Source organism: Lipotes vexillifer, unplaced genomic scaffold, assembly GCF_000442215.2.
Source record: "Lipotes vexillifer unplaced genomic scaffold, Lipotes_vexillifer_v1.1 scaffold86, whole genome shotgun sequence".
Lineage (NCBI taxonomy): Eukaryota > Metazoa > Chordata > Mammalia > Artiodactyla > Lipotidae > Lipotes > Lipotes vexillifer.
In genome coordinates this window covers 2,727,400-2,754,230 of record NW_006785406.1, presented here as the reverse complement: position 1 = coordinate 2,754,230, position 26,831 = coordinate 2,727,400, and the positions used below count along the sequence as shown (strand labels likewise).

General features: G+C 52.9%; 1 protein-coding gene across 1 annotated transcript in view; it reads left to right on the top strand.

The window, feature by feature from the left end:
* Window positions 1-26,831, top strand: part of EPHB1 (EPH receptor B1) — a 433,422-nt gene that overhangs the window by 125,307 nt on the left and 281,284 nt on the right. The window contains exon 2 of the mRNA XM_007457544.1: window positions 13,711-13,775. Coding sequence (XP_007457606.1) covers window positions 13,711-13,775 — 65 coding nt within the window. The remainder of the gene's footprint in view (window positions 1-13,710; window positions 13,776-26,831) is intronic.

Genomic DNA, 26,831 nt, shown 5'->3' with positions numbered 1-26,831 from the left:
TGCTCCTGAGAATGCTCCAGCATCACCAAGACACCTGGAGAGCGCCCCGGGAAGACTTCTATTTGTGTTTCCCAGTCAGTAGCATAGACTGGCTCCTGGCATCTGGCGTTTCCTAAGACCCCAGACAACCTCGATGCCATTAGTGTCCTCCCCAAGCCTTGCAAACACCTGCAATGCATGCCTTTGTGCAGAAATGTCTCCAGAGATATTGAGGCCCCAAGCAAAGCTCCCTTGTTAGCCTTCGAGGGGTCCTGCTGGGTTTTCACAGCTAGGGGCTGGCAGGCTTGGTGGCCGCAGAGTCCTGCTTCCCTCCCGCCCTGGCCGGGAGTACCTCACCTGCCCTCTGCCACAGAAAGGGAGGGCAGGGGGACGTCTGGTGCCTAAAAGTCCCCAGGGCCGGAACTGTCACACTCCCAGAGCTGTGAGTCTCTGGGGGCTGGATAAATGCCACATCACAACCCAGAAGCCCAGAAGCCACCCATCCACACCAAGCCTTAGGACAGCACCCTCAGCTACAGAGGAGACATTTTATGCAATTGTTGCCACTTAACAAGCAGCTAAAGTGAGACGTGGAGAAGAGAGGCTGTCTCCACGTCAGCTTGTCAGAGGGAACAGACCAGGAGACGGCGGACCTGGGGAGTAGGCCTGGCTCTGCCATCAGCATGTGATGTGAGCCTGGACCCTCTCCGCCCGGTCTCCTTGGGTGGAGAACGATGGGGTGGCTGGCTGATCACTCTGGGCCTTTCTGGATGGCGCCTGGCTCTCTGGAGGGGGGGGCGGGGTGCTGGGCATGAAGGCTGGATGCCAGGAGAGCGGTGCCATGAGACAGCAGCAGCCTCCGCAGGGCCGCGCCGAGGATTGCACACCCCTGGAAGGAGACGTCCATGCATCTGGTGGGAGGTGCGCTGCGGAGCAGCCCCAAGGGGTCATTTCAGCTCTGGTGGCCCCTTGGGACTCAGCAGCCCCAGTCTGGTCTAGGATGTGTCCACGAGAAGACCAGGGCCTGCCTGCTAGCCCCAGCTCCTTCCTGCTCTGGCTGGTTGCCCCGCCCCTTTGCACGTCCCCAAGCCCCTACCACAGCCCAACCCCCCCTCACCGGGGGCCCCTGGCTCTGTGGCTGCTGCTGGTGCCTGCCGGGGCCCTATACGCAGAGACATCTGAGAGTCATCATGCCACAGATCAATCCAGGATGAGGGCTCAGGAGGGCCTGGCGGCCGGGCGCGGGGGGGTGGGGGGGGCAGATGGCAGCGTGCTTCTTCTGATTAACGAGCCCGGGTGGCCATCCATCGCCGGCCTTCATTAGGGCTGCAGAGAGTCATTTTGCATGGGCGTGCGGCCTCTCCTCCCCGCTGTTCTCCAGGGTGATTGACGCCCCTTGGGTGCCGGTATCCCCCGGAAAGTGATAGGCCCTCTCTCCTCGCGCCCATGAGGATCAGAGCGCCGCGCTTATTGTGCATGATTCTTACCTGTGTGCCACTGGCGCCAACTCACAGGTCTGTCAGAGTGGGCGGGGCAAAAGGATTTAATCTCCCTTAGAATTCATGGCGCTGGGAGACTGGAAAATGCCAGACTCCTCAATCTTAATGGGTCTTTGACTCTCCCCACAAAAATGCAAATAGGTGGAGCGCGGGGCAGTGGGGTCCCGGCCAGGCCTGCATCATCAGCGTGCCGGGACGGTGATTTAAAGGATGTCCCTGGAGCAGAGCACTCCTATGTGGTTCTCTTTTCTCTCCTTGCTGCTGGATGGTGTTGGGGAAGAAGCTGGGTCAGGACGAGGTGAGGGCTTTGGGCAAAAGCTCTGCTGCAGGGCTGATGCCTGATGGCCTGGGCGTAGCCGGTGCTGCCGGAGGTCATGCCTGGGCTGGAGGGCAGCCTCGGAGGCCCGACTTGCCTGTGCCCACCAACACGACCTGGCCGGTTTGGCTTCTGCCTTCAGGTGTTCGGTGCTGGAGAGGACGGGAGATCCCCAGCCAGGAGTGGTGAGACTCGCTTTTCTTCTTGGCTCTCTGGCTGTGTGGTACTTTCAGACGTAAGAGGGGTGCACTTGGATTTGAGAGGGTGTCTGGTCATCTTGAAGGATCAGGGAATACAGGTATCAGAATGGGAAAGGGAGATGAGATAGAAGGAACAGAAGGCAGACCAAAGAAGGACTGGCTGTTTGGCATTTGGGGCCTAAAATGAAGGCTTTCGGTCTCTCCTTTTCCTGGCTCCTGTGTTTAGCCTCACTTGCTCAGGGCTTCTCCTTTGTTGGAGAACAGCTATCAGTCCTTGCACCTCAGGCCCCCTCCTCCATCGGGGAGCCCTATGGAGGCGGGAAGCCGTGCAGGATGAGTGCAGGGGCACGAGGGGGTGAGCAAAGAGTAGTTGAGCTGCTTGTTGATCTCTTCCCAAAGTTCTCTGGACGCAAGGAGAGACTCTTGCCTTCAGTTCTTGGTGACCCCCCAAGACGGAACACTCTCTGGTGGCACCAATGACAGTAAGTGAGCAAGAAAACCACTGCCTAGCACCATCATTCTCAAACCAGTGGTTCTTCAACCATAGTTTTGAAGAAGGAAGCCACGAAGCACCTGACTGAGGGGACCCACGCTCTCTGGAGCCAGGGCTTCTGGAGCCCACTGCCTCACGAACAAGACAGGCCGTGGGGCGTGTGTGATGTATAAATCCACTACTCTCTCCCACCCGTGCTCCACAGGCCATGGTGGGTCCCTATCCCAGTCCAGGGCCCTTACATGGACATTCATCTTCGGTTAGTCCAGAATGTTTCTGCGTCCAGCCCAAGAGAGGGGGCTGTGGCCCCCCAAGCCTGGCTGCTAGAGGCTGCAGACAATCAGCTGACCTTTGGCTGCAGAGCCCACGCCCCACCTTGGGATGGGGAGCCATGTGCGGAAGAGGGCAGTGTCGGGGGCACTGGGTCTGGAGTGTGGCCCGTTCACCCCGAGCAGAACCGTGGCCGGAGTCCGCACACGCCAGCCTCACGAGCTCTGCATGAACACCAGGGCGCTGGGAGGAGCGCTGAACCCAGGAAAGGCCCAGCACTGCTCTCCGGGCCTCAGGGTGTATGTGGAGGCGGGCGGAGCCACCTGCTGCTAGCGGACCAACTTTTGCTTGTCAAGCACTTGTGCAGTAAGTGTCTGGTGACACTTACTTCCCTGGCTCCGCCGACTGCCTTGTGACTTGCGCATTACTACCCTCATTTAGTTAGGATGGCTGAGCATGAGGTTTAGGGGTCTAGGTGACTTGCTCAAGGTCGTACAGCTGGAGAGTGTGGGGCTGGGACTCACACCCGGGTTGGTCTGATCCGAGCTCAGTGTTGTCAGGACAGGCCAGGCTGACGGGTGGCTGCCTCCCATGTGCGACGCGGGGAGGGCACAGGAGACGAGGTGCTGCCGACCAGGGGCTACGGACCGAGGCCCTGCGTATCCCCAGGGACCTGGAGAAACAGATGTGACGCAGTCCAAGAGGTGATGGGCGGAGATGAACGAGGGGACTGTTTGCAAAGGTTTGCACAGAGTTAAAGAAAGGCGACAAGGATGGCAAAACACTTAGGGACTCGCAGCAGTGGGGAGCTTGTACCAGCCTAGGCCTGAAGGATGAGTGGAGGGGCCCTGTGAACAAGATCAGGCAGTAGGAGAGGACCACCCCCCCTCTGCAGCTCAGCAGGGGGCAGCTGGGGATACTGCCCCCCCGCCCCAAAGCCTTTCCTTCCCACCCACCCCAGGCTCCATGGCAGGGGGCCCGGCCCATGTGTCTATGAAGGCCTGCCTCCAGGTAAGGAGTGGGGGGTGGGTGAGCGGACCTGGAGCAGCTAATGAAGACCTCCCATCGCCTGCTAGAATGGGGTCTTCAAAGGAGGCACCTGGCCTTCTTTGTGTCTGAGTCTCCTAAGCTCCCAGCGCAAGGCTGAGTATTTGCTGGAGGAAACCCGACAGCAGTATTTCCTGGCATCCTACGCTCCTGTTATGGGTTCACTTGTGTCCCCTCAGAAAAAAAGATATACTGAGGCCCTAACCCCCAGTGCCTTACCATATGATCTTACATGGAAATAGGGTCATTGTGGATATAATTAGTTAAGATGAGGTCATACATACTGAAGCAGGGTGGGCCCCTAACCCAATAGGACTGATGTCTTATAAGATGGCCACGTGAAGACAGAGACACATGGGGGACACCCTGTGACCCTGAAGGCACAGATTGGAATGATGCAGCTGCAAGGCAAGGAACGCCAAAGATCACCATTAAGACCCCAGAAACTAGAAGAGGCAAGGAAGGATTCTCCCCTACAGGTTTCAGAGGGAGCATGGCCCTGCTGACACCCTGAGGCTCTTAGCCTCCAGAGCTGTGACACAAAACATTTCTGTTTCTGAAGCCACCCAAATTGTGTACTTTTGCTATAGCAGTGCTAGGAAACTAATACATCTCCTGAAGCAATTTTTATATTTTATCAGTGAAAAGCATTTGCAGGGGACAGGTGTATGCACTGCTAAGTCACCAAAAGACCAAGCCAGACCTGGGGATTCAGGAGGCAGAGGGGTCCACCCAGGCTCCAGAGGTTCATTTTGGTTTCTTGCCATGTTTCTTAGAGATCACCCTAGGGACAGGGGGCCAGAAGTGACCCGCTGAGGCCAGAGAGGACAGGGACCCTCCCAAGGCAGGTACCAAGTCTGAGCTGGGCTGGGCAGGGAAGGCAGCCCTTCTGAGGCTTGTCCCCAGCCCCTTCCAGCTCCCCAGCTGAACAGACCATGTCACGTCTCCATGCTGTGGTCTGCTCCCCGGGAGCCTCGCTTGCCTGAGCCCTGGGAGGGAGAGAAAGCAGGGCTGTGTGTCTGGGCCTTGCAGGCTTGTTCATGGGCTCTGCCATGTGGGAACCAGAGCCCCTGCCGGCTCCTGGAAGCATATTTCTATGCTATGACCCATCTAAGCTGTGGCTTCTTTCTATTTATGATAATGAACTGCACCTTGGAAAATAAAAGCAACAGAAGGAAAAGGGTGTGGTGGGGAGGACTGGGCTAATGTGTGTTCTTTAAAAGAGCAAATTTCACAGTTTGTATTTATAATTTAAGTGCCTGTTCCTACTCATTCAATCAGTCAGTCATTCAACAGATGGGCTGGACTGGCTCACTCATTTACTCAGGCTTGTTTCTCTTCCTTGCTGGCCACTATTACACGTGAGTCGATGGAGACTTATGTAATAACAGCTTCTCTTGACCTAGCATTTTACACTTGGCAGAGACAGTAAATAAATGTTATTCCAATGAGTGTTCTTAAGAATATACAGAGCATCTTTCTGGGTCTGGTCTCCCTGGCTCGTGGATGCAGGAGAGATGCCCCTCTCTGTGAAAATCAGACTTTGACGCTCAGAGGTGACTTGATTTTCTTGTCAGTCCTGGAGCTGGGACTTGAACCCAGGTCTCCAGAGCTGATGGAATATTTCTGCTGTATGAGACATCTGATCAAACTCTGTGGGATATAAGTCACAGCTCTACCTTCTCATGGTACTTACAAACTACATGGGGAGGAAAGATGCAAACCAGATTTCAGGTAGAGAAGAGGAAGAAGCCATTCCAGGCAGGAGGGCCTGCCTGAGCGCAAGTGCAGGTATGAGAGGTGATGGGTCTCCTTTGGGAAATTGAAGATCAATTTGGAAAAGACGGGCTTGGAACAGAAGGTTCATGGAGGCCAGAAGTTTGTGGCATATCTTGGAATAGTGGAGAGATTTTGAAAATCATAAAGTAGGAGAGTGAGGTGGGATGAAAGAGGTATTTTTAGAAGGTGGGTTAAATTTCTATTTCTGAACATGTGTCTTCTAAAACAGCACAGTAGTAGTAAGGATGTAAGTAATAGTAAAACCGACATCCCTGACCCATCAGCCCTTGTACTTTGCTTTCTGGTCTTTGTACTCATGGTGCCATTTTACTCTATTGAAGCACTGTTTCCAGAGTTGCATCTGTGGTACAGACACAGCTCTGTTTCCTGCTCTGTGTTTAATTGCCGGCACCCTGATGCTGTGACATTATCCTCGTAACACTCCAGGAGCATGAATATGAGCACGCCTTCCTTCCCCTATGTTGCTTCTAGTGTTCTCATGTTCTAAATAATGCTGTAATGAACATCTTCACGAAATAGAACCTTTTGTTTTCCTTTGGAATTATTTCCTTTGGACTAATTCTTGGGGGTGACATCACTGGGTGATCAGAGGACCTGAGATTCTCTAGGCCCTTCCTTAGTGTGGCCATATTGCCTTTGAACATTTACATTGACAGCAAGAGCTGAACTGGGCAGCTGTGTGGAGAGTGGTGCAGCTGGGGGCTTCTGCTGAGACACCAGCTAGGAGGTGGTTGCTGTGGTCCCACTGTGCAGGGCTGATGCCCTAGACTCAGATACGTTGCCAGGACTGGAAAGGAATACACAGTGAAGAAGATGCAAGAGTCACTGTGGCATGGTGAGTGATTTGATGATGGACTGAGGGAGAACAAGGAATCAAAGCTAAATGCCTCTGAGGTTTCACATATGGGCTCCAGGGAAGGGCAGTAAAAAGCGTGGAGGGGAGCAAGTGTGAAGAAGCTTTGGATGGGTGGACACGTGGGGTGGGATGTGAAAGGCTTGCTTGGAATACTTTATCACTTCAGTCTTTCATAGCTGTGCAGGGCCCGGGGCCCAATTGTGCCAGAATATAAGCCCCTGAGGCCAGCTGGTGCCCTTCACAGTTCACACTCAACCAGAATCATGCCCAGACCCAGAGCCAGCAAGGCTTTCCCTCCTCTGGTCCAGGGAGGTGATTTAAGGCCTATACAGAAGGATGGGGCTGAGATTACAGGGAAGCTGGCCTGAACTGGCAGTAGGAGGTCTGGGCAGGTGTGAAGTTGGGGCTTAGCAGCTATTGGTTCTGGGACCCTGTGTCAGGGGCTGAAGATTGCGGGGGCAGCAGACCACCTGAGGAGTCTGTGCCCAGTGAGCGGGGCGTGTGAAGACAGGACACAGCCCCAGGGAAGGTCTGGGGAAAGAGCCCCACGAGGCCTCTGCAGCAAGGCTGGGCTGGAGTCCTTGGCAGGCTGTGGTGATGGACGGAGCAGGGCCAGGAGTGGGGGCCACTGAGAAGCCTGGGGTGGTGGCTGGAGGATGTGAGCTCCAAGGAGTGTTCAGGTTCTCTGTGATGAGTCCAGGTCTGGAGGGCAGCATGGGGATCCCATGGAAAGGCTGAGTACCACACCGTGGTCAGGGCTGCTCAGAACATCGTGGGTACTGGCACGCTCTGGATTTGGGGTGGGGGAGACTACTTACTACATGTCCTATTCCTGCAAGTATGAGCTCAGTCCTGGGACAGGAGTGTGCATGTGTGCGTGAGCGTGTGTGTGTGTGTGTGTGTGTGTGTGTACATGTGTGTAAAGGGGGCAGTCCCTGTGCTTCCGTCAGCCGGGGGCTGGGGAAGGAAGGAGGAAGTGCCAGCTGTGTGCCAGGCTCCATACACCTGTCATTTTATTCAGTCTTCACAACTGTCCCTGGAATCACTCTTCCTGCCATTCACCAAGGCTGTAATTGCAGGTTTGGCTGTGTGCTTACTGGATTAATTTCTGTTTTCCCACTTGCCTGCAAGCTCCCTGAGGGCTGGGGTGTCTGTCTTTCTCTGCTTTGTCTCTGGTGCCCACACAGTGCCCACCTGGCCTGTGGGAGTGACTTGGACAACCTCTGTTGAATGGGTACCAGCACCCCTTTATGCCACTGCGTTTCAGCCCTCTTCCAATGATCCCGACTGCACTGTGAAGCCTGAGGGAGAGGGTGGGCTGCAGGGGGCTGACACCCAACTTCTGGCATTTACCTGATAGGACCTGGACTCATGAAGCAACTCTGTGCTGTGGCTCCTGGGTTTCAGGAGCTCTGTGGGTCACGGAGGGCTGAACAGGGCAGTGACAGAATAGCTGCGCTGGTCCTTCCCTGCTTGGAAGGTCCATGGATTTGCCTTATCAAATACACATGAGGCACTGCTCAGAGAAGGCCTGGAAGCCCCCATTCCATCTGTATATGTTGTTGTATATTGTTACCACCATGGAAGGACGTTGTAAATATTTTCAGCTGAATGTCTGATTAATGTCTCTCCAAAAACAGTGACAGAACGGTAAGGAGAGGATTCATTTAGCTCTCTTTCACAGTATGGACATCTAATTCACCCCAAATGTCAATACATCCCAACGTGCCAATCCACACAGAAACAGGAGCCGTCTGAGAGTCGGGCGGCAGCTGCCTCTTCCCCCTAGCAGGGGGCTCAGACCTGCCCCCTCCACCTGGACCCTCGGGCGGTGGCCCCATGTGGTTGGTTTCCATATTGAAACCCCTGTAGGGAAATCGTTCCCTGGGAAAATGGGGTCTCTCTGCCAGGCTGCTCGCATGCCCCAGCCTTTCCAGCGTCTTGCCAGTCTGGCCGGCTCTTGCCAGAGACCCCCTTCTGTCTCCCCACGGGGCCTCCCCTGCCCTCTGGCTCAGTCTCCCCTGTAGGGAAATCGTTCCCTGGGAAAATGGGGTCTCTCTGCCAGGCTGCTCGCATGCCCCAGCCTTTCCAGCGTCTTGCCAGTCTGGCCGGCTCTTGCCAGAGACCCCCTTCTGTCTCCCCACGGGGCCTCCCCTGCCCTCTGGCTCAGTCTCCCTCACCCCCGCCCCTTAGGCTTGGGACAGCTCCCATTTCGTTCCAATTGACCTGTCTCTGCTCCCTCCTGGTTGTTCTGGCAGTCACTCTGCCATCTCTGTCCCAGGCACCAGGTGTCCCAGGCTCCGTTCTTGCCTCTCACCATGGCCCACCCTTATCCAGGAGACCACAGCATTGCTTTTGCCCATACACAGTGTGAGTCTTCCTTTTGGGACGGGTTCACTGACTCCCCACATGGAGAAGAATTGTGTCCATTCTCTTGAGTTTCTCAGTCTTCTTCTCATGGCCTCAGCCAGAATAGGATGTCTAGTGGAAATTCGTTTCTTATCTCTCCCTGAACTGGGCCATGAGTCCCTCCAGGGGATTCACTGCTCTGATTCACTGCTGTATCCTCCATGTGTTACTCCTTGGTCTTTACAAGGAAGGAGAAAGATGAGATATCTGTAGATATCCACGATCGTTGATTCTTCCAGATATCTTACACGTATTTTACAGGTAACGATCATTAGATTATTTTCATAGCCAAGAAACAGAAGCTTGGAGTGATTAAGTTACAACAATAAAAGCATTTGTTTTGCTGTGCTTTGTGTCATGCAGTCCATCCATGGTCCTGAGCACTAACTGGCCCTAGCCCCATTTTGCAGATGAGGATGGAGGTAGGGGGAGAGAGAGAGGGAGGGGGAGAGAGAGATGGCCACTAAGTGGTGGAAGTGGGACCTGGACCCTGTCTGTCTGCCCATACCAGCGCCCTCTCTTCCTTCTGTGTGCCCTCCCCAGCTTTCCTCACGTGGGCAGTGAGCACGCGCTCCCAGAGAGCAGAGGCTGGCGGTGGGTGGGAGTCCCAGAGTCATGTCCCCTGAAGGCATCGGATCTGACAGCAGCATGTGCACCTCCAGCTGGTTTGGTCCCCATGCCACTGTTTGAGAGTAGAAGTGATGGTAAATATTTAATTGTGCTTCCATCATAACTTTCTGCCAGAACTCTCAATATGCTTTATAAATGCAAATGAGTACTCTCTTCTTCTCCAGGGAGATGTAAACCTCCTCAAATCACTTTAATTCAGCCCCCACCAGAGTGTAATGCCATAATCAGGAGCGCTCTGTGCCAGAAAAGAAACTGCCCTTAATCATATCAAGTGGATGGTTTACGGTTTTGTGGTCTTTTGTCTCCACGAGGGCAGGATGCAGAGAAATGGATTCCTCTTGCTGCAACTTCTGTCCAAGAGGGTGGATGGAAAACATTATTTAGAAACAGATTCAGTTACAGCCCTTGAGCAGGTAACTATGAATATCATGAACTCTTAGATTGTATTCCTGGGGTTAACAGAACAAACCAGTCCTTGGAAGATTGAGGAGTGAAGGCTGATTCTTACTTTTGATTCTGGACTCTTATTTCCTCCCTGCCCATGTCCTCTGCCTGTTTACTGCACTCCAACATGATCCTGAGTTTGGGGAGTGCCATGATATACATTATTATCGCATTATGCCTTAACCTGGGGGCTTTTGTGGCTTCTTGGCTTTATGAGCAAGGACCTCCATTCCAGGGCCACAGCAGAGCCACTGGACGCCCAGGTCTGCCTGGTGAGCAGCAAGCTGAGATTTGGGGCTGTCAGCATCAGGATGGGAGGCTGTGTGACCCAGCGGGAGGCACTGCACCTTTCTGTGCCCTGGTCCCCAACCCTGCCAAATGGGTTCAGTGACTCCTGCTTCAGGCCCACCTGGCGAAGGCATTTTAATCATGGAGATGAATTTCTACAGGGCATCATGGAGTGCCTTCTGAGAAGTGTATTATGTAAATTTGGTGTGTCATTATGATCATTATTAGTGCTGTGAAGTGGAGAGAGGGAGGGCTGCTCCATGCAGGGATCTGCCTCCCCAGCTGTTGGAAGAATTGGAGGAGAGAACAAACTGGAGAATCTGTTACTGTGCTTCCCTTCCTTCAGATATGCACAGGGCATGGCTCTCAATCCAATTCCAAACTCAAATGGGCAAGAAAATCCAGCTCACTTTATGTGCTCTACTCCCCTCCGTTTGCAGTGTGAGCCCCCTTCCACTGGGGTGGCAGAAAAGCTGTCTAGGTTGCAGGCAGGCTGTATAGCGTCAGGTTGTAAGGGAGGTGCCTCACTGACCTGTTAGCGCCCGTCCACCCCGGCATGCACTGAGACACCCTGGACCCCATCTGACCCTTGTGTATAGTCTATGCAGGTCACCACTGGGTGGTTCTGGGTTCCCTTCATTAGACCCATTCTGGCTCAAAGGCTTCCTCTGCTCCGTCTGTGCCATGTCAGCCTAGTGGGGTCACTCCAGGCTGGGATGCTGGGTGTCCAAGGCCCTGTCACCTGGACAGACTTCCTCTATCTCTTTTCTGGGATTGAGCACTTGGAGACGAGAGTGTAGGGGACCCTTCTGCTCAGCACAGCTCCTCGTTTATCACTCTATTTTCACCCCTTCCGTCCTGCCCATAGGGTGGGTTTCTTCCCAAACCTTTGGTTTATGCCAGGAGTCCTTCTATTTTCCAAGGGGCCCAACCTTGGAAGACTCTGCCTTCTGCCTTCGTACCTCCCATCTCCTGCCTGAAGCACTGAGCAGTGAATGGATGTTCACAGCGGGAAGGATGTTCAGGAGAAAAGGCAACAGAAGAGGGAGAAACCAAAACAACACATCATGTCTATTTCCTGTGCCTGTGTTTGTTGAGCATCTGTGCAGCTAGGGTGTGCTGTGCCTGGTCCTTTGATACATGCCGTGGGAAATTCAAGTGCATAAGGCACCTCCACTAGCCTAAACAGCCCCATTGTGTGATTTTAAAAGGTGCCCCTCTGGAACACTGGATACCCATGTGAAAAGGAAAAAAAAAATGTATATTTGACTCAGAGCCCCCGCCTTATGCAAAAATTAACTCAAAATAGATCATAGACCTAAGTAGGAGAAAAATCTTTGTGGTCTTGGGTTAGGCAACGATTTCTTAGATATGACACCAAACCATAAAAGAAAAAATGGAAAAATTAGACTTCTCCAAAATTTAAAGCTTCTGCTTTTTGAAAGACGCTGATAAAGGGATGAAAAGATAAGCCATGGAGTGGGAGAAAATATTTGCAGAGCATACGTCTGATAAAGGACTTGTATCCAGAAGATATAAAGAAGTTACCAGGCATTCCCTGGTGGTCCAGTGGTTAAGAATCTGCCTTCCAATGCAAGTGACGCGGGTTCGATCCCTGGCCGGGGAACTAAGATCCTACATGCCACGGGGCAACTAAGACCGCGCACCACAACAAAGAGCCCGCCTGCTGCAGTGAAAGATCCTGCATGCTGCAACGAAGATCCCGTGTGCCACCACTAAGATCCGAAATAGCCAAATAAATTAAAAACAAAAAAAAAAAGTTACCAAACTCAACAATAAGGAAACAAGCAACCCAATTTAAAAATGGAAAGATTAAACAGATGCTTCACTAAGAAAGATATACAGATGACCAAAAATCATGTGAAAAGCTGCTTAACATCATTCTTTATTAAGGAAATGAAAATTAAAACCACAGTAAGATACCACTGCACATCTGTTAAAATGGCCAAAATTAAAAAAGACTGACGCTGCCAAGTGTTGGTGAGGATGAGGAGGAAGTGGAACTCTCATGTAATAGCCCCAAACTGGAAATGACAGGTGAACAGTAGACAAAATGCAGTCTCTCCATGCAATGGAATATTACTCGGTGATAAAAAAGAATGAACTATTGTTACACACAAACATGATGAATCTTAAAAACAACTGTGTTGAGTGAAAGAAGCCAGATTAAGAAAACAGTATATACTATATGATTCCATTGATGTAAAATTCTAGAAAATGCCAGTTAACCTATAGTGACAGAAAGCAGATCAGTCATTGCCTGGGGACAGTGACAGGGTGGGGCAGGGGTAGGAGGGAAGGAGGAATTACAGAGGGACAGGAAACTTCTGGGAAGACAGATATGTTTATTATCTTGATTGTGGTGATGGTTATAAGTATATGTCAAAACTTACAAATTATATGCTTTAGTTAATGTGCAGTTTATTGCATGTGATTTCTACCTCAATAAAGCTGTTAAAAAAACCAAAACAAAGGGGCTTTTGGATTTGCTGATCAGAGCTCTTAGCAGCCTTTGGGGAGGAGTTTCCCTTGAGAGGTGGGGCTGACAAAAGTCAATAATAGATTGAAAAGGAAAGAAAGAAAAAGAAAAAGCTGCCCCATTTTCAGGACACTTTACTACTAACTGCCAGAAAACAGGTATAATAAACATCAGCTCTATGATCACTACATGGTGCCTGGTGATCTCAGCGTGTGTACTGTAGCCACCCTGGTGGCCCCTGGGAGCTCACAGCCAAGTCAGGGTGTCTGTCTTTCCCTTACTGGCCAGAGGGATTGGTGACCAGGAAGCAGGCCCTTGGGGTCTGAGATGTGTATTTATGTTTGAGGTAAGGGCTTTGCCAAAGCTGTGTGAGCCCGAAGCAGAGTCTTGGGAAAGGGGCTGGCCATGTATCTGGGCCCACGGGCAAAGGGACCTGCAGGAGGGCTGAGTGTTGGGGCCAGAGGGGTTGAAGGGAAATCGGCCAAGAGTGTCAACACGGAGGCCTGAGGGGAGGTGGAGGAGAAGGGTGGGGAGAAAGGAGGGCAGGCAGATGAGGTTGGGGGGCGGGGAAGGAGCGGGGGAGGAAGAGGGAAGAGGGAGGTGGCCAGAGAAGGCTTGAGGAAGGAATTAGGTTTGGCTACAGGGTCAACATGGCCTGGGAAGACCCCGGAGGCAGAGTGCTGTGGGAAGAAGCTGCGTCTCAGGGTTAAAGTGATGAGTAGGCAGATGACTTCACCCCACCCAGGTGGCTTGGGGTCATTCGGGTAGAGACAGTATCAGGACCCCTGAGGTCTGCGCCTAGCTCTGCCACGAGCTGCGTCCTCCTAGCAGACCTCTTCCTCCTCTGAGCCGTGGGCTTGGCAAAGGAGCCCAGGGCTCCTATCACTGATATTTACAGTCATAAATAACTTCAAGAACATAAGGGCCACTGTCCAGTCACCCTTCTGATTCACCATTTTTTTCTTTTTCTGATCTGCAGAAACTTTAATGGACACCAGGACGGCTACTGCAGAGCTGGGCTGGACCGCCAATCCCGCATCAGGGGTGAGTGTCAGACCATCCATCCTTCAATCCTGATGAGTAGTCGTGGGAGCAGAGCCTGACTTGCCCCTTTGGGACGTGGAGTATAAGCGTGAATGGCTGTGTCCACGGTCCATCCACAGAGAGGCAGGAGCAGGGCCTTCAGACCTGAGCTGCTCCCTGGTGTGGAGTTGCAGACCATCAGGTGACCAGGGCCCGTGTGAGATTGGGGCCAGGGGCTGCCAGTAGCTGGGCTCTCAGGCCAGTGGTGATGGGGCAGACATCCATGCCACCCATTGGGCTGCAGAAAGGCAAGGGCATGAGGGGGAGCTGGAGTTCAGAAGGGCCGAGGTTCTCTTTCACCTGACGTTTCCTTGGAGAGATGTTCTGTATTCATTTGTTCAGTGCTCATGCAGCTGGCCAGACCCTGTAGCTACAAAGATGAAACAGCCTTGAGGAGCTCATGGCCTCCTGTGGGATCCACCATGCTCATGAATGAGCTGAAATGCATGTCTCCTTTGTGGCAGTGGAGAGGTCGACAGGCAGGTGTGGGCACAGAGCTGGGAGTGTGGCACTTCAGAGGGAGACACGAAGCCTTTATAGAGAAGGTGCACGCGAGCTGGGTTTTGGAGAGGGAGTAGGAGTTCGACAGGTAGTGAATGGGGAACTGGAAAGATATTCCAAGTAGGAGGAATAGCTGGTTAAGAGGGATGGGGTCACGAAAAGATGTAAGAGCAAGAGTCTGTGTGTCTGGACCAGGGCAGGGTGTGGGCAGTGCTGAGGTTGGGCTGGGGTGTGGATTGGCTGGGGCACAGGGTGGGGAACTGGGACTGCCGTGCTGAGCTAGCAGTTTGCATTTATTCTATAGGTAATGGACGGATCTTGTCATGCTTGCTGACAGGATTGTAAGGAACAGTTGAGAGAAAGGCCTTTAGGAGGTTCTTTGAGCCGTCTCAGATGGGTCGGAAGCGTCAAATCAAAACGGGATACTTAGGACAGCTGGAGCAAAGCTAAGCAGGAGGCATTGGCAGCGTTTGGCAATGGATGGACTGCGGAGAAGAGAGGCAGAGAGAAGAGTAGGGAGGAGATTCGCGTCCCTGGCTTCAGTGATGGGCTCTCTGCGGGGCTTAATCACGAAGGGAGAAGGCGGGAGGAGTGCGTGGACCTTGCATCCCGGCAAGGGGGTGAAGCTGGCAGGGGTGGGGTGGGCTAGGCCCCCTTAGCTGCCCCACACCTCCTCTCTCCTCCCTGCCTTTGGTCACCTCCAGCCCAGGGCCCCTCTGCACCCTGGAGTGCACGTCACAGCCAGTCCTGACACACCCACTTCTGCCTTAGGGACACTGGGATTCGGGGCCTCACCCGCACCTTCCCCCCCGGGTTTCTCACTTTCACTGTCCTAGGTGCAGGCATCAAGCCTTGGGGCAGGAGGGCAAAGTCTGGCGTGAGCTGTGTTTCCCAAAGCAGGGGTGGGAGCAGGGCCGCATCTTGCCCACTCTGACGAAGTCCAAACCCTGCTGGGAACACTGTGGGCAACTGGGGAACACTTTCCGCTCCCAGTAGGGACTTTATGCAAAGCCGATGAGGTGACAGCTTTTCAGGTGGCCTGGACATTAAGAACTTACCACTCTTCTGCAAGTGACGTTGTTGTTTGAAGGTTTGCATGTTTTCTCACGAGGCAACGATGTGATTTACGGTTCATTTTTCCCTTGATTTTTGTACACACCACCTGTCTTCTTTAAACTTCTCATCTCCTTTCCCAAGGAAGATAGTCCTTTAGGGAAACATTCAAAGTCAAGAGATGCCCTGTAGAGACAGCAGCTGGCTGGGCTGCTCTCTGCTTACCCTTCCCTGGTTACCAGCCACGCTCGGCGGCCTTGCCCTCATTGCTCGCCTCCCAGGGACACACAGCCAGATAGTTCTCCTGGCGCCCTGAACAGCTTCTGAGCCTGTCTGGTTTAGGGCGACCAGCAGGAGGGTCGGGCAGGCCCTCGGCCTGGGCGAGAGGGCGGATCAAGGGCTACACTTCCACCCAAGCTCTCACCCCACCGCCTCCCTGTGTTCTCGTCCCTGGAGAGTTGCCTCTGATTCCGTGAACACACCGGTGACTCCCAAGTTGGTCCCTGGCCCAGCTCACATATCCACCTGCCCTGTCTTTCATTGGCTGTTCAGCGTGGCCCAAGCAGAATTCACCCTCCTCCCCTTCCCCCACCGGCACACGTGGGCGCCGTCTTAGCACACTGTGAAGGCCAGAAACCAGAGCCATTCTTGACTTTCCTCTCTCATCTTCAGGCCTCAGCTCACTCGGCCCATCCTCGAGATACCTTCCCTGCATCCCCAACCATGTTAGGTCCTCCATCACAGGTCGTCTCAGGGCTGGGGAGCCTTACTTCACAGCCCTTTTCACAGCTGCAAATTTTACATCTCTCTGTGTTAGTATTGGACCCATCTCCGCCCTTCCCCCACTTTGGCCATAGTGTGGTCTCCATGGTGGCCTGGACTCTATTCGTTCACCATTGGAAACTGGCGCCTAGTTCACTACATATATTTCAACGTATATTTGTTGACAGTTCTTGACTTGGGGGAGTTGGGGGCTGATGGTGTCGTTCTTGGAGATGAGGACACAGGAGGAGGGGCACGCTTGGTGGAAGGAGGCCGAGCTCATGAATCTGAGGTGCCCCTGGGCACCCCTGGGGAGGGGCCCATTAGCATGTGACTCCAGGGCAGTGGAATGAGAAGGCAGCCTCACGTGTGGGAGGCGAGCCCAGGGGGTGGCTGCAGTCTCCCAGGGAGAGTGTCTGGAGGGAGAAGAGGTGAGGACTTGGGATGGGTGACCTGACTGAAATGTCAAATAGAGAAAGAGGAGCCTGAAAAGGGCATGAGAAGGAGTGGCCTGGGAGGCAGGAGAAAACCAAGAGGTGGTCTTCTCACGGAAGCCAAGGGAGGAGGCATCAAGGAGGAGGTGGGGCAAAAGTGCTGCTGGGTGTTGAATGTTTCCACTGGGCTTGGTTACAGGGACTCTATTGGTGACCCGTGCTGATGGCTTCAGAGGGGACCAGGGTCAGAAGTCAGAAATCAGGGTGTTGAAGGGTCAGGGGGAGGCGAGGATATGGAAGCAGCAGCTCATGAGGAGAGAGAATACAGAGCGTGGGGGGTGGAGGGAACGGGGGGCTGTGGGCGTGGGTGCCTTTCAGGGCACGGGACTCCTTTGCTGTTGAAATGGCAGTGCAGTGACCGGGTGCCTTCAGAGAGATGGGCGTGCTCAGGATTGGAGACAGAAGCCATCAAAGAGAAATGTCTTTCAACTTCCTATCTTCTCTCTGAGGTTGCAGGGGAGGTTTGGAGAGTAGAGGTGGGGAGTCTTTTTCTTTTCTTTTTTTTTTTTTCCTTTTTATTATCAACAAGCATTGGCCAGAAATTTTAAGCAATGTGTGTGATAAAATACTTTCCCCTGCCCACATGCCACTACCACTACTGAGTGGATTGAGAGCCAGGGAGTCGGAGAAGGGAGAACAGCCAGGCTTGAATCCCAGCTCTGACGTTTACTAGCTGTGTGACCTTGGGTGAGTTACTCCACTTCAATGAACCTTCGTTTTCCCACTTGTGAAATGAGTGCCATACAAGTTCAGGCATCGTTGATAGCTTTACGCAAATTATGAGGTAGGGAGTCTTGAGTAGCAGGTTTTAGGAGGGAGGAAAAGGTGTGAAGTAACTGCCACTGCTGGTGACTTGGAGAGAGGCTGGACTTCTCTGGAAGGAACGTGGCTGGAATAAGGGCCTAGCTGAGGTCGAGGCTGTGTGTTTGTGACGGCCCTCATCAGGTGTACCTGGCGGCGGAGTCATCCTGAGTTATGGTTGTGCAAGAATGGTGGGTCCGGGGCTTCCCTGGTGGCGCAGTGGTTGAGAGGCCGCCTGCCGTTGCAGGGGACACGGGTTCGTGCCCCGGTCCGGGAAGATCCCACATGCCGCGGAGCGGCTGGGCCCGTGAGCCACGGCCGCTGAGCCTGTGCGTCCGGAGCCTGTGCTCCGCAACGGGAGAGGCCACGACAGTGAGAGGCCCGCGTACCGAAAAAAAAGAAAAAAAAAAAAAAAAAAAAAAGAATGGTGGGTCCGGAGGGTCAGGAGCTGAGGACGCTGGCAGCAGGGGTTGGGCTCTTGCAGCGTGGCATCGACCCCACGAGAAGAAGAGTGAAGCCAGGACGGACTGACCATGGGACAAAGTACGGGGGCCCAGCTGACGGTCTTGGTGAGACTGGAGGAGGACCGGAGGCTGTGGCCTTGAGTCAGGGCTTAGATTTAAGACAAACAGAGTACTTCTGGGTGATGAAGGGGTCCAGAGAGTGGGGCCAGGGCCGGGCATTTGAGAAGCCAGGAGGCTGGGCGGGTGGTCCACAACTTCCTGGGATCCAGTGGGGGAGGAAATTGCCCCCCCAACCCCAGAAAGGGGGAGAAGGTCTCAGATGGTCTCAGCAGTCAGGGTACCATGCACGCGTAAGATGCTGAAGGGTGGGCGGACACTATTCTGGCAGCCTGTGGGTCTCCAGGGAACTGGGTTGGCCTCATCCAGAAGAGGCACCATGATTCTGCCAGGGGCACAGCTGGCATTTCAATGAACCCTATCCACAGTGCACAGTCTGTTAGGTAGGCTCCCCAGAGAGAGACCAAGAGACTTCCTTTTATGGGGTCACTAGGTATCTTCACCCCTATACTTGAAGACTGCCAGATGTGGGAAGGAGTTGGACTGCCCACCCACACATAGCCCACAAATTGTTTTCAGCTATATTGCTGGAAAGTGGATTATAATATTACATGTCAAAAGCAGAAAGTAATTCTGCTCAAATGGCAAAATGTTGCTTTATAATCTAATTGCAGCTTTAATTTAAAGCCTTTAGTTTTAACTGGAATCAGAGGCCACCTGGTGAGCAGAGGGAGAAAATAACAAATGCCAGGGAGGGTCTGAGGTACCATCAAAGAGCATCCTGGGACCCTCACTCATGACCCTGCTGACCTCACCCTCCTCCCTCAGGCTGCCTTCAGTTACCTCTCCCAAACCCTTGTTTCCAGCCCTGCTCCAGAAGGGTCCTGACCTTCATTTCAGGAGCTCTGGGCAGTGGGGGAGCTCCGAGAGGTCCCGTAGTCAAACACTCGGTGCTGTGCTCAGCCACCGGCAGAGCTCAGTAAGTGCTAGTCTCCGTGGTTGCATGGTCCGTCTTAGCAGTCTGCGCCAGTTCCTAGATGCTGCCTGGCCCTCTCCACCATCTTCCTTTTCCACTGCCCTCCCTCCCTGTCCCGCAAGTATCAGCTCCATTCTCCTCTCCACCAGGACTCTGTGGTAGGGGCCCTCTTCTTAAAGCAGAGGGCTTGGTGCCGACTTCTATCGTACTGTCCATAAACCTGTGTTGATGTGTGCTTTCTCCCACCGGCCGGAGAATGGAGTGGCTTCATCTCTGTCCCTGGTGCCCAGCACTGGTCCAGCAGAGGACAGACTCCAGTAAATGTCTGTTGGCCAAATAAATGAGGAAGGACTGAAGCATTCATGATACTTCCCTGCACCTTCACCCCAGGGTTCTGAACTTAGGAGATGCTCAATTTAGGTTTATTGTAACCCAATGAAACGTTTGCTGTAGGCCTCTCAATACCCAATTGATTGTCCATATCTTTCTGAAGAAGTTAATTAGTGATGCCGATGGAGCCACCTCTCCTGAGATGAGCATGAGAGAGGAGACGAGGACACCCACCAGAAGGTCCCAGTTGCTTTCAGACACTGGCTGTGATGGATTAGGAAGGTGAGCCTGGGTCCCTCTGACAGTGAGGCTTCTTCAGCTTGCTTGCTGGAAACCCAAGCAAAGCCCTTTTACTTTCACAGAGTTTTGCCAGGGCTCACTGGCTATTTGCATGTGGGCGGCCAGTGACCTCTGTATGTGTAGGTTTCTGTGTCTGTGGGATGCGTGGCCCCCGTGTGACCATCTACAGATCGTGAGTTATCTTCAAACAGCACTCCACGGGCTTCCAGACTCCAGCTCCATCTGTGCTGCCCTTTGAAACCATCTTCCCGGCCCATGACATGCTCTGTTCTCTACTTTAATATTGGCAAAGGAGGACAGCTGATGGGAAGTGGGGGAGGTTGATAGAAGAAAGATGGAAAAGGAATCTGGGGCCAAGCCTGATGAGCCTTCAGGACGAGCAGGCTGGGTGTGTGTGTGCCTGTGCTCCATGTGTGTGTGCATGTGTGTCTAGGTATGTGTGTGTGTGTGTGTGTGTGTGTGTGTGTGTGTGTGTATATATATATATATATATATATATGTGATATGTGTGTTTGCATGTGTGTGTATCCAGGTACATGTATGTATATATGTGTGTATGTGTCTGTGTATATATGTGCATCTGAGTATTTCTCTGTGACATATGTGTGTATTTCTATGTGAGGTGTGTGTGTGTGTGTGTGCGTGTGTGTGTGTGTGTGCATATGAAGTTAAATGAGCTTATTTCACCTTATGCCTCTGCAAGCAGTTCCCAGAGTTCTGGAAAAATCTTAAATGATGGGAGGGTTATTGGACTAAGTAGAGAGCTTCCAGGGAGGCCAGTGTGAAGGGAACAACCTTCATTTGAATGCCTGTGTCTGATAAATTAACTCCCCACGCAGGATGCATGCCCATGAGAGTGGTGGACTGGGGTCTGCCTCCCTCACAGCCCTCCTTGTTCATGTGGGGACTCTCCTGTCAGCCTCCCATCTCCTTGTCTGTCAGATCCAAGCACCCTCGCCAGCTGCCCACATCCTGGGAATAAGGACAGCACGCACTGGAGAGAAATCCACCCTAATAACATCCCATTCGTTCCAAGGCCAAGCAAAATCAATTGAAATTTAGCTGGTCTGATGGGTAAGAAGTTTATGGAGCAGCAGTGAAGGCATCAGGCCTTGACATCAAATAATCCGGCTCCCCTTCCCGCTCAGCAGCTCCCTGGCTGTGTGATCTTGGGCCCGTCATGCAGACTCCTTCAGTCCTGGTTTCCTCCTCTGCTCAGCAGAGTGAGGATGGGAAATGTTCCATATATGAAACCATGTCGGTAAAAAGTTTTCCTGGGTAAACACTCAGGAAGTGTTAGCATAGTACGCACCCTCTGGAGGTCTGGATTTTCTCTTTTCTTCCTTTGATGACTCAATCATGCTAATTAAGACAGAAAAGTCTGAGCTAAATTAGGCAAATCCAAGAGACATTTAACTCTGGGCAAAATGATTCTGTGAATGGAGTTGTACGGTTTTTGAATTTCCGGCCATGCCGGTGTCAGGCAGGCAGAGCGGGACAAAGTTGGTCATCCTTTCTCAGATTGGTACCCCTGCCTGGGACTTGGGGGCATTGGATCTGGTTGCTGACTGCTGGGAGCCACACTTTTGTATCAGTCAGGGCTTCCTGGTGGCCAGGGACAGCAAAGCGTAAGTCAATCTTAAGGAAGGTATCTTGGCTCATGTAAATGAATGGTCCAGTGGCTGATGTGGCTTCATGTGTGGCTGGTCCAGATCCTTAGATCAATCTCTCTCTCTTCTCACCCGCTTTTTCCTCTCTCTACTCCCCTGGTGTTGGCTCCATGCTGGGCCTCCTCTTGGTAATAAGTCTGCAGAGGCTCCCGTCCCTACAACCACATCCATCCATGTCCCCTGGGGAAGAGCAAGCACTTCCTCTCGGTCCCCCCAGCAGAAGCCCTGGAATTAGCCCTGAATGGGCCTGACTGGATCAGTTTGACTCCCGTGCCTGCCCTGATCCAGTCCCTGCATCCAGGAATTACTGAGTGGTACTCCCAGGTCCTGTGTTCCAACCCCATGTTGTGCTGAGCCCACCAGAAGCCTTGGACTGACAGGCTGGAGGGAGTAATTCCCCAGAAGGAATCGGGATGTGGGTACCAGAGAACTGAATAGGTGCTCAGCAGAGAAAGAGGAAATCTAACACTGTATCACAGGCCCCATGTGCTTTACAGCCAGGCGTGCATCAATCCTCACAACAGCCCCATTTTACAGATGAGGAAACTGAGGCACAGAACAGCTGTTAAATTGCCTCTGGTCACATGGCTAGAAAGGGCCAGTGCTAATAACATCCAGCCTGCTCTCCTGCTGACAACCAGGCTGTACCCTCTTTCCCAGTGAAATGCTACAGTGTCTCCAGTGGGTGGCTTCCAAAGGAACTCCCAGCTCGAGTTGCTGAGGGTTCCTTGAATTCAGGTTCAGTATCCAAATTTTTCTCACAGTTCAGGACATGGGTGGTATACTTTCCCTGAGCTGTTACCCAGGAATTAGTACTGCTTTCTCCTCTGGGAGGGGCCCTGCCTCCCAGCAGGTGGGCCTCTGACCTCCCTACTCCCCCTCCCCTTCCCACCCCTCCCCTGCCCTCTTCAGGTAACCCCCTGAGATAAGTCAGAGCTCCCACCCTGGGCCTCCCACCCACTCTTTATCTTTTTCTCTCACTACCAAAAGGCCTGTAATTAGGAAACATTAGCAGACTCAAAACAGCTTTCATACCTGAAACATCCTCTGTAATTGCACTCAGCAGTGCTCTTCTCTGGCTATTAATGTCACTTTTAAGAAACAATGAGGAACAAAACACCCCAAGGCACTTAAAACATTTTTTTTTTTATATAATATGTGTCTTTTAGGAATGGAAGTTTAAAATCAACTGCTTGACAGAGAGACTGATAGAAAAGGCCTGGGAGCTCAAGACAGAGCCACGGGGGCGGGACCCTGGGGAGGTGGAAGACGCTCCACGGGGTTCAGACGCTGCTCTGGGAAATGTGACAGCCCTGGGGTGGGTTGGCCGAGGCTGGTGGATCCCAGGGGAGGAGAGGTGGGCTGGACAAGGGCACAGTTCTGCTCTGTTTCATCTTGTGTGGTTGCTGTCTGTCACAGGGCTTTTATATGAGCTCTTTTCTGTGGGCACGTGTGTGCCTTTGACAGAGAGGTGACTAGAATGTTACAGATGACCAGTGTCATTGGTTAGAATACGAATGATTACATTGAGTAGAATATTAATCATTGCAACTGGTTGCAGAAATGCTAGGGAACTGTTGACCGAAACTGCCTGCCTTGGCCAGGCATGATGATAATTCGGGAGGGGCCAAAAGGAGGGAGGAGACGCCAGTCCCTATGTCCTGCTCTAACCTCCCAGAATCCTTCGCTTTGGAATCTATCTTGGCTGAGAAATGCGCGCACCAGGGGAAGGACACTGAGTCAGACCAAATATGGGCCAAGCAAGATGACTGGCCAGAGACAAGCTGGAAACTAACCCCATTACCACAGAACTGGAGACAGCCAGCCACGTGGCAGAGCAGTTCTCCTGGTTTCCCTTACCCTGCTGCTCTCCGCCCAGGGGCCCCTTCCCAATAAAGTCTTTTGCTTTGTCAGCACGTGTGTCTCCTTGGACAATTCATTTACGAGTGTTAATAACTCTTGGGCCCTGGAAGGGGTCCCCCTTCCTGCAACAGAAATACATCAGGTATGACTGGGTATGTGTGTGTGTGGGTGGAGTGGAGAGAGAGACTGACTGAGGGAGAGATGCTTCTCCAGCTTGCTGTGTTAAAGAACTTTGGGAGTTGTGGTGGTTTACCAGAACCTTACTGTCTGGCAGATTGATTTTCTTGCTCTTGGAAATGCCTTGCAGACTCATTCATCAGCAGAGCAGGAGATATCTCTGCCCGCAAACTCGGGGAGGGAACCCCAGAGGTCACCCAGCCCCCCTCCCCCTCTCAGAGGCAGGCTTAACCCTCATTTGTCCGGACAGGTAGGGGTCTTTTCTCTAAAACCTTCTCTAGGATGGCAAATCCCTGGCACACCCCTTGTCCCAACCCTGGAAACCTTTCTCCCACCAACATGTGAGGCTTAGGACCAGCTGCCTGGTGACAGCTTTTCTCAGGTTGAAGGCTGGAGTGGCCCTCAGGGCCCTGAAGGAAATGGGGCTTCTGACACAGGCACCAGGATGCAGCTGAAGGCGGTCCGCAGGGGCTCGTTGCCCTGACAGCCTGAACTCGCAGCTCCTAACTGGTCTCATTGGTGAAGGAAAGAAATATATTACAGGGGAGGATGAAGCATTAGAAGGAGGGTGAGGCAGAGTTAAGAGGCCTGGAGATGGACAGGAGGAAAACGGATGGAGAAGGGGCGTCAGCGTGGGCAAAAGTCATGGGTCTTCCGGCTCTGGAAGGACAAGCCGAGCTTGTGCGGGAACAGGGAAGCCCTGGGGGTGCACCCGTGGCCTTACCTCCAGCTACGGCCCGAGGGAGAAGAATCCTTTGGCCTGAATCCCACTGTACTTCCTGTAGCATCAAGGAGCAAATCCAGGATTTGCAATCTAATATTCTGCGTTTATTTCCATTTTCCTCTGAGTTCTTTCTTTAACTTCTCTGAGCCCATCTTCCCCCTCTGTCACGTGGGTAATGTAAGATCTTAGTTACAGAGTGGCTGACAGCATAAATTGGCTTTACCTTCTTTGGAAACACCAAAGCTTAGTCAATACCACTTGCCCTGACTAGTGCTAGTGGTCTCAGTGATTTTTGTCTGAGGGACTTAACTTGCATGGTGTGAGGGTAGGAATTGATGGGTGAGGGGGCCCTGAGATGCAAGATCAGATTTCCAGCCTTTCTGTCAGGTTGTGGCTCTTGAGAGAATACCATCAGAGGGTGCACCGTGTTATTACTCATAGCACTTTTATTAGGAATAGTGATAACTACTGCTACTACTAGTTACTGTTAATTAACTACCAGCTGTGTACCAGGCACTGAACATCACTTGTATCACTTCACTGAATTCTCACCAGGACCCTGCGAGCCAGGGGGCTATTTCTCCCATTTTACAGAGCAGACACTGAGGCTCGGGGCAATGATCCAAAGTCATAGGACTGCTCAGGGGTTTTGCCGAGACTGACCCCGGGCCTGTCGGACCACAGAGCTCACTCCTGTACTTTTACTTCTGCCCCTGGATGAGAGTGAGGAAAGGTGAGTCATACATTGTTGAGAAACCAGAGAACAGGGGGGCAAGGAGAGGAAAAAGTTTCCCAGTTTTCTACAAAGGGAAAGGGTAGGTTTGAGAGTGAAATGTACACGTTAAACACCCATGAATCGCTTTTTAAGGCAAGCTGTTTGGGGAGGGGTGGCGCAAGCGCTGTGTGATGTGTGGGGTTTGGGGGTAGAGTAGCAAGTCCAGGAAGAGCCTTGTGGGAGCAGCCCTGTTCCCAGGGCAGGTGAGGCCTGGCCAGGGAGCCAGAGGAGGACACAGGTGTTCCCTGGGGATGGCTGGTTCCAGATAGTGATGGAGGAGCGTGTGGTCAGCTCCTGCCCCCAGGCCTTGGCAAATGTTTAGGAAGTGAGGACTCCTGGGAAGGGAGAGAGGTGAGGGGCCTCCATGAGCTGCTGTTTCCCATCCAGTGGCCCCCGTGTCAGTTCGGCTGAACCAGCCCCTCCTGCATTTGAGGTGCTCCTCTGCTAATAGAATGGGGGGGCGTCTAGTCGTGGCACACCCTCATCTCCATATGTACTGTCCCACTCACCACTCTTCCTGGTGGAGAGAGGCATGCCCAACACATTTCCCAGTGTCACAAAGGACAACCACATGAAAGATGTTGCAGTCAAGATCCAGCCTTGGGCTTCCCTGGTGGCGCAGTGGTTGAGAGTCCACCTGCCGATGCAGGGGATACGGGTTCATGCCCCGGTCCGGCAAGATCCCACATGCCACAGAGCGGCTGGGCCCATGAGCCATGGCCGCTGAGCCTGCACGTCCAGAGCCTGTGCTCCGAAATGGGCGAGGCCACAACAGTGAGAGGCCCGCGTACCGCAAAAAAAAAAAAAGAGGCCCGCGTACCGAAAAAAAAAAAAAAAAAAAAGATTCAGCCTTATCTTCTCAGTGAGAGCTCTGTCTTCAAGCTGACATGGTCAGTGGTAATGGTCCACACTTGCGTTTAGGTGTAAATGGGTCACTGTGAGAAACAAGCCAGGGGTGACCCAGGTGGGCAGTGCCTCAGGTGGTGGGAACTTCCGTGTGGCTGGCCACATATTCATAGGGACTGACCACAAGATTCGGGTGCAGGAAAGGCAGGTGCAAGTCACAGGTGATGGTGGTCCCATTGCATGCTGTGCCGGCCTGAGCACGTCTACAGAAATGGGCTTATTCTGGGAGCAGAGTTTTAAAAGGGACAATGGACCCGGAGTGGTGCCTAGTGGGGGGTGGTGCCGAGTGGGGGGTGATGCCTAGTGGGGGATCCTAGTGGGGGTATTGCCTAGAGGAGGGTGGTACCTAGTGAGGGTGATGCCTAGTCGGGGGTGACCAGTGATCGTGTCATTCAGAGAATGTTGGTGGACCTGGGAACCTCAGCCCGGAAACAGTCTGAAGCAAAGTCCAGGAGGCAGACGCACGAGATCAAAGTCCTCCCCAGGCTTCCCAGGACCAAGCTCGAGCAGCCACAGTCCCTCAAAGTGGATCACACACGGTGACCACATTCCCAGAGTTGGGGAGGGGACAGGATGGAGGGGAGTGTGTCCCCTTCCCAGGTCAGATTTGATTTTCCTGCACCCTGAGAATGAGAATGATGCCAGGAGCTCCTCTAGGAAGGCCAGTCTCTTCCTCCCCCGTGGCTTGCTGCCTTGTCTCCAGGACAGCTCCAGTTGGCCACAGCCAGCCCGCCCACACTCAGTCAAAACTCTCTGCACTCATGGAATCAAGAGCCCATCTCCTTGGCCTGTAACCCAGTGTGCTGGCCTTGGCTATGCGTGCTGAGGGGAAATCCCTCCAGGCTGAAGGAAAATGCCATCAGTCTCTCCCGGGGGAAACTGCTCTTCATCAATGGAGCCCAGGCCTGGGCAGAGCAGTTCCAGGCCTGTAGGGCCTGGGGCCCGCAGCTCCCGCCCCTGCCTTGTTCGACAAGGCCTTGTTGGACAGCAGTGGGGACTGCATTCAACCGACAGCTTAAGATAATCACATGTGTGAGGCGCTGGGATAATGACAGCTGAATACCCTGCCACCGTTGCCATAGTGACCAGCCAAGCACTGGTTCCCTCCTTTTTTTTCTTTCTTATTTTCTGGGCCTCCTTGTTATAGTGCTGGCTGGTGGCGGG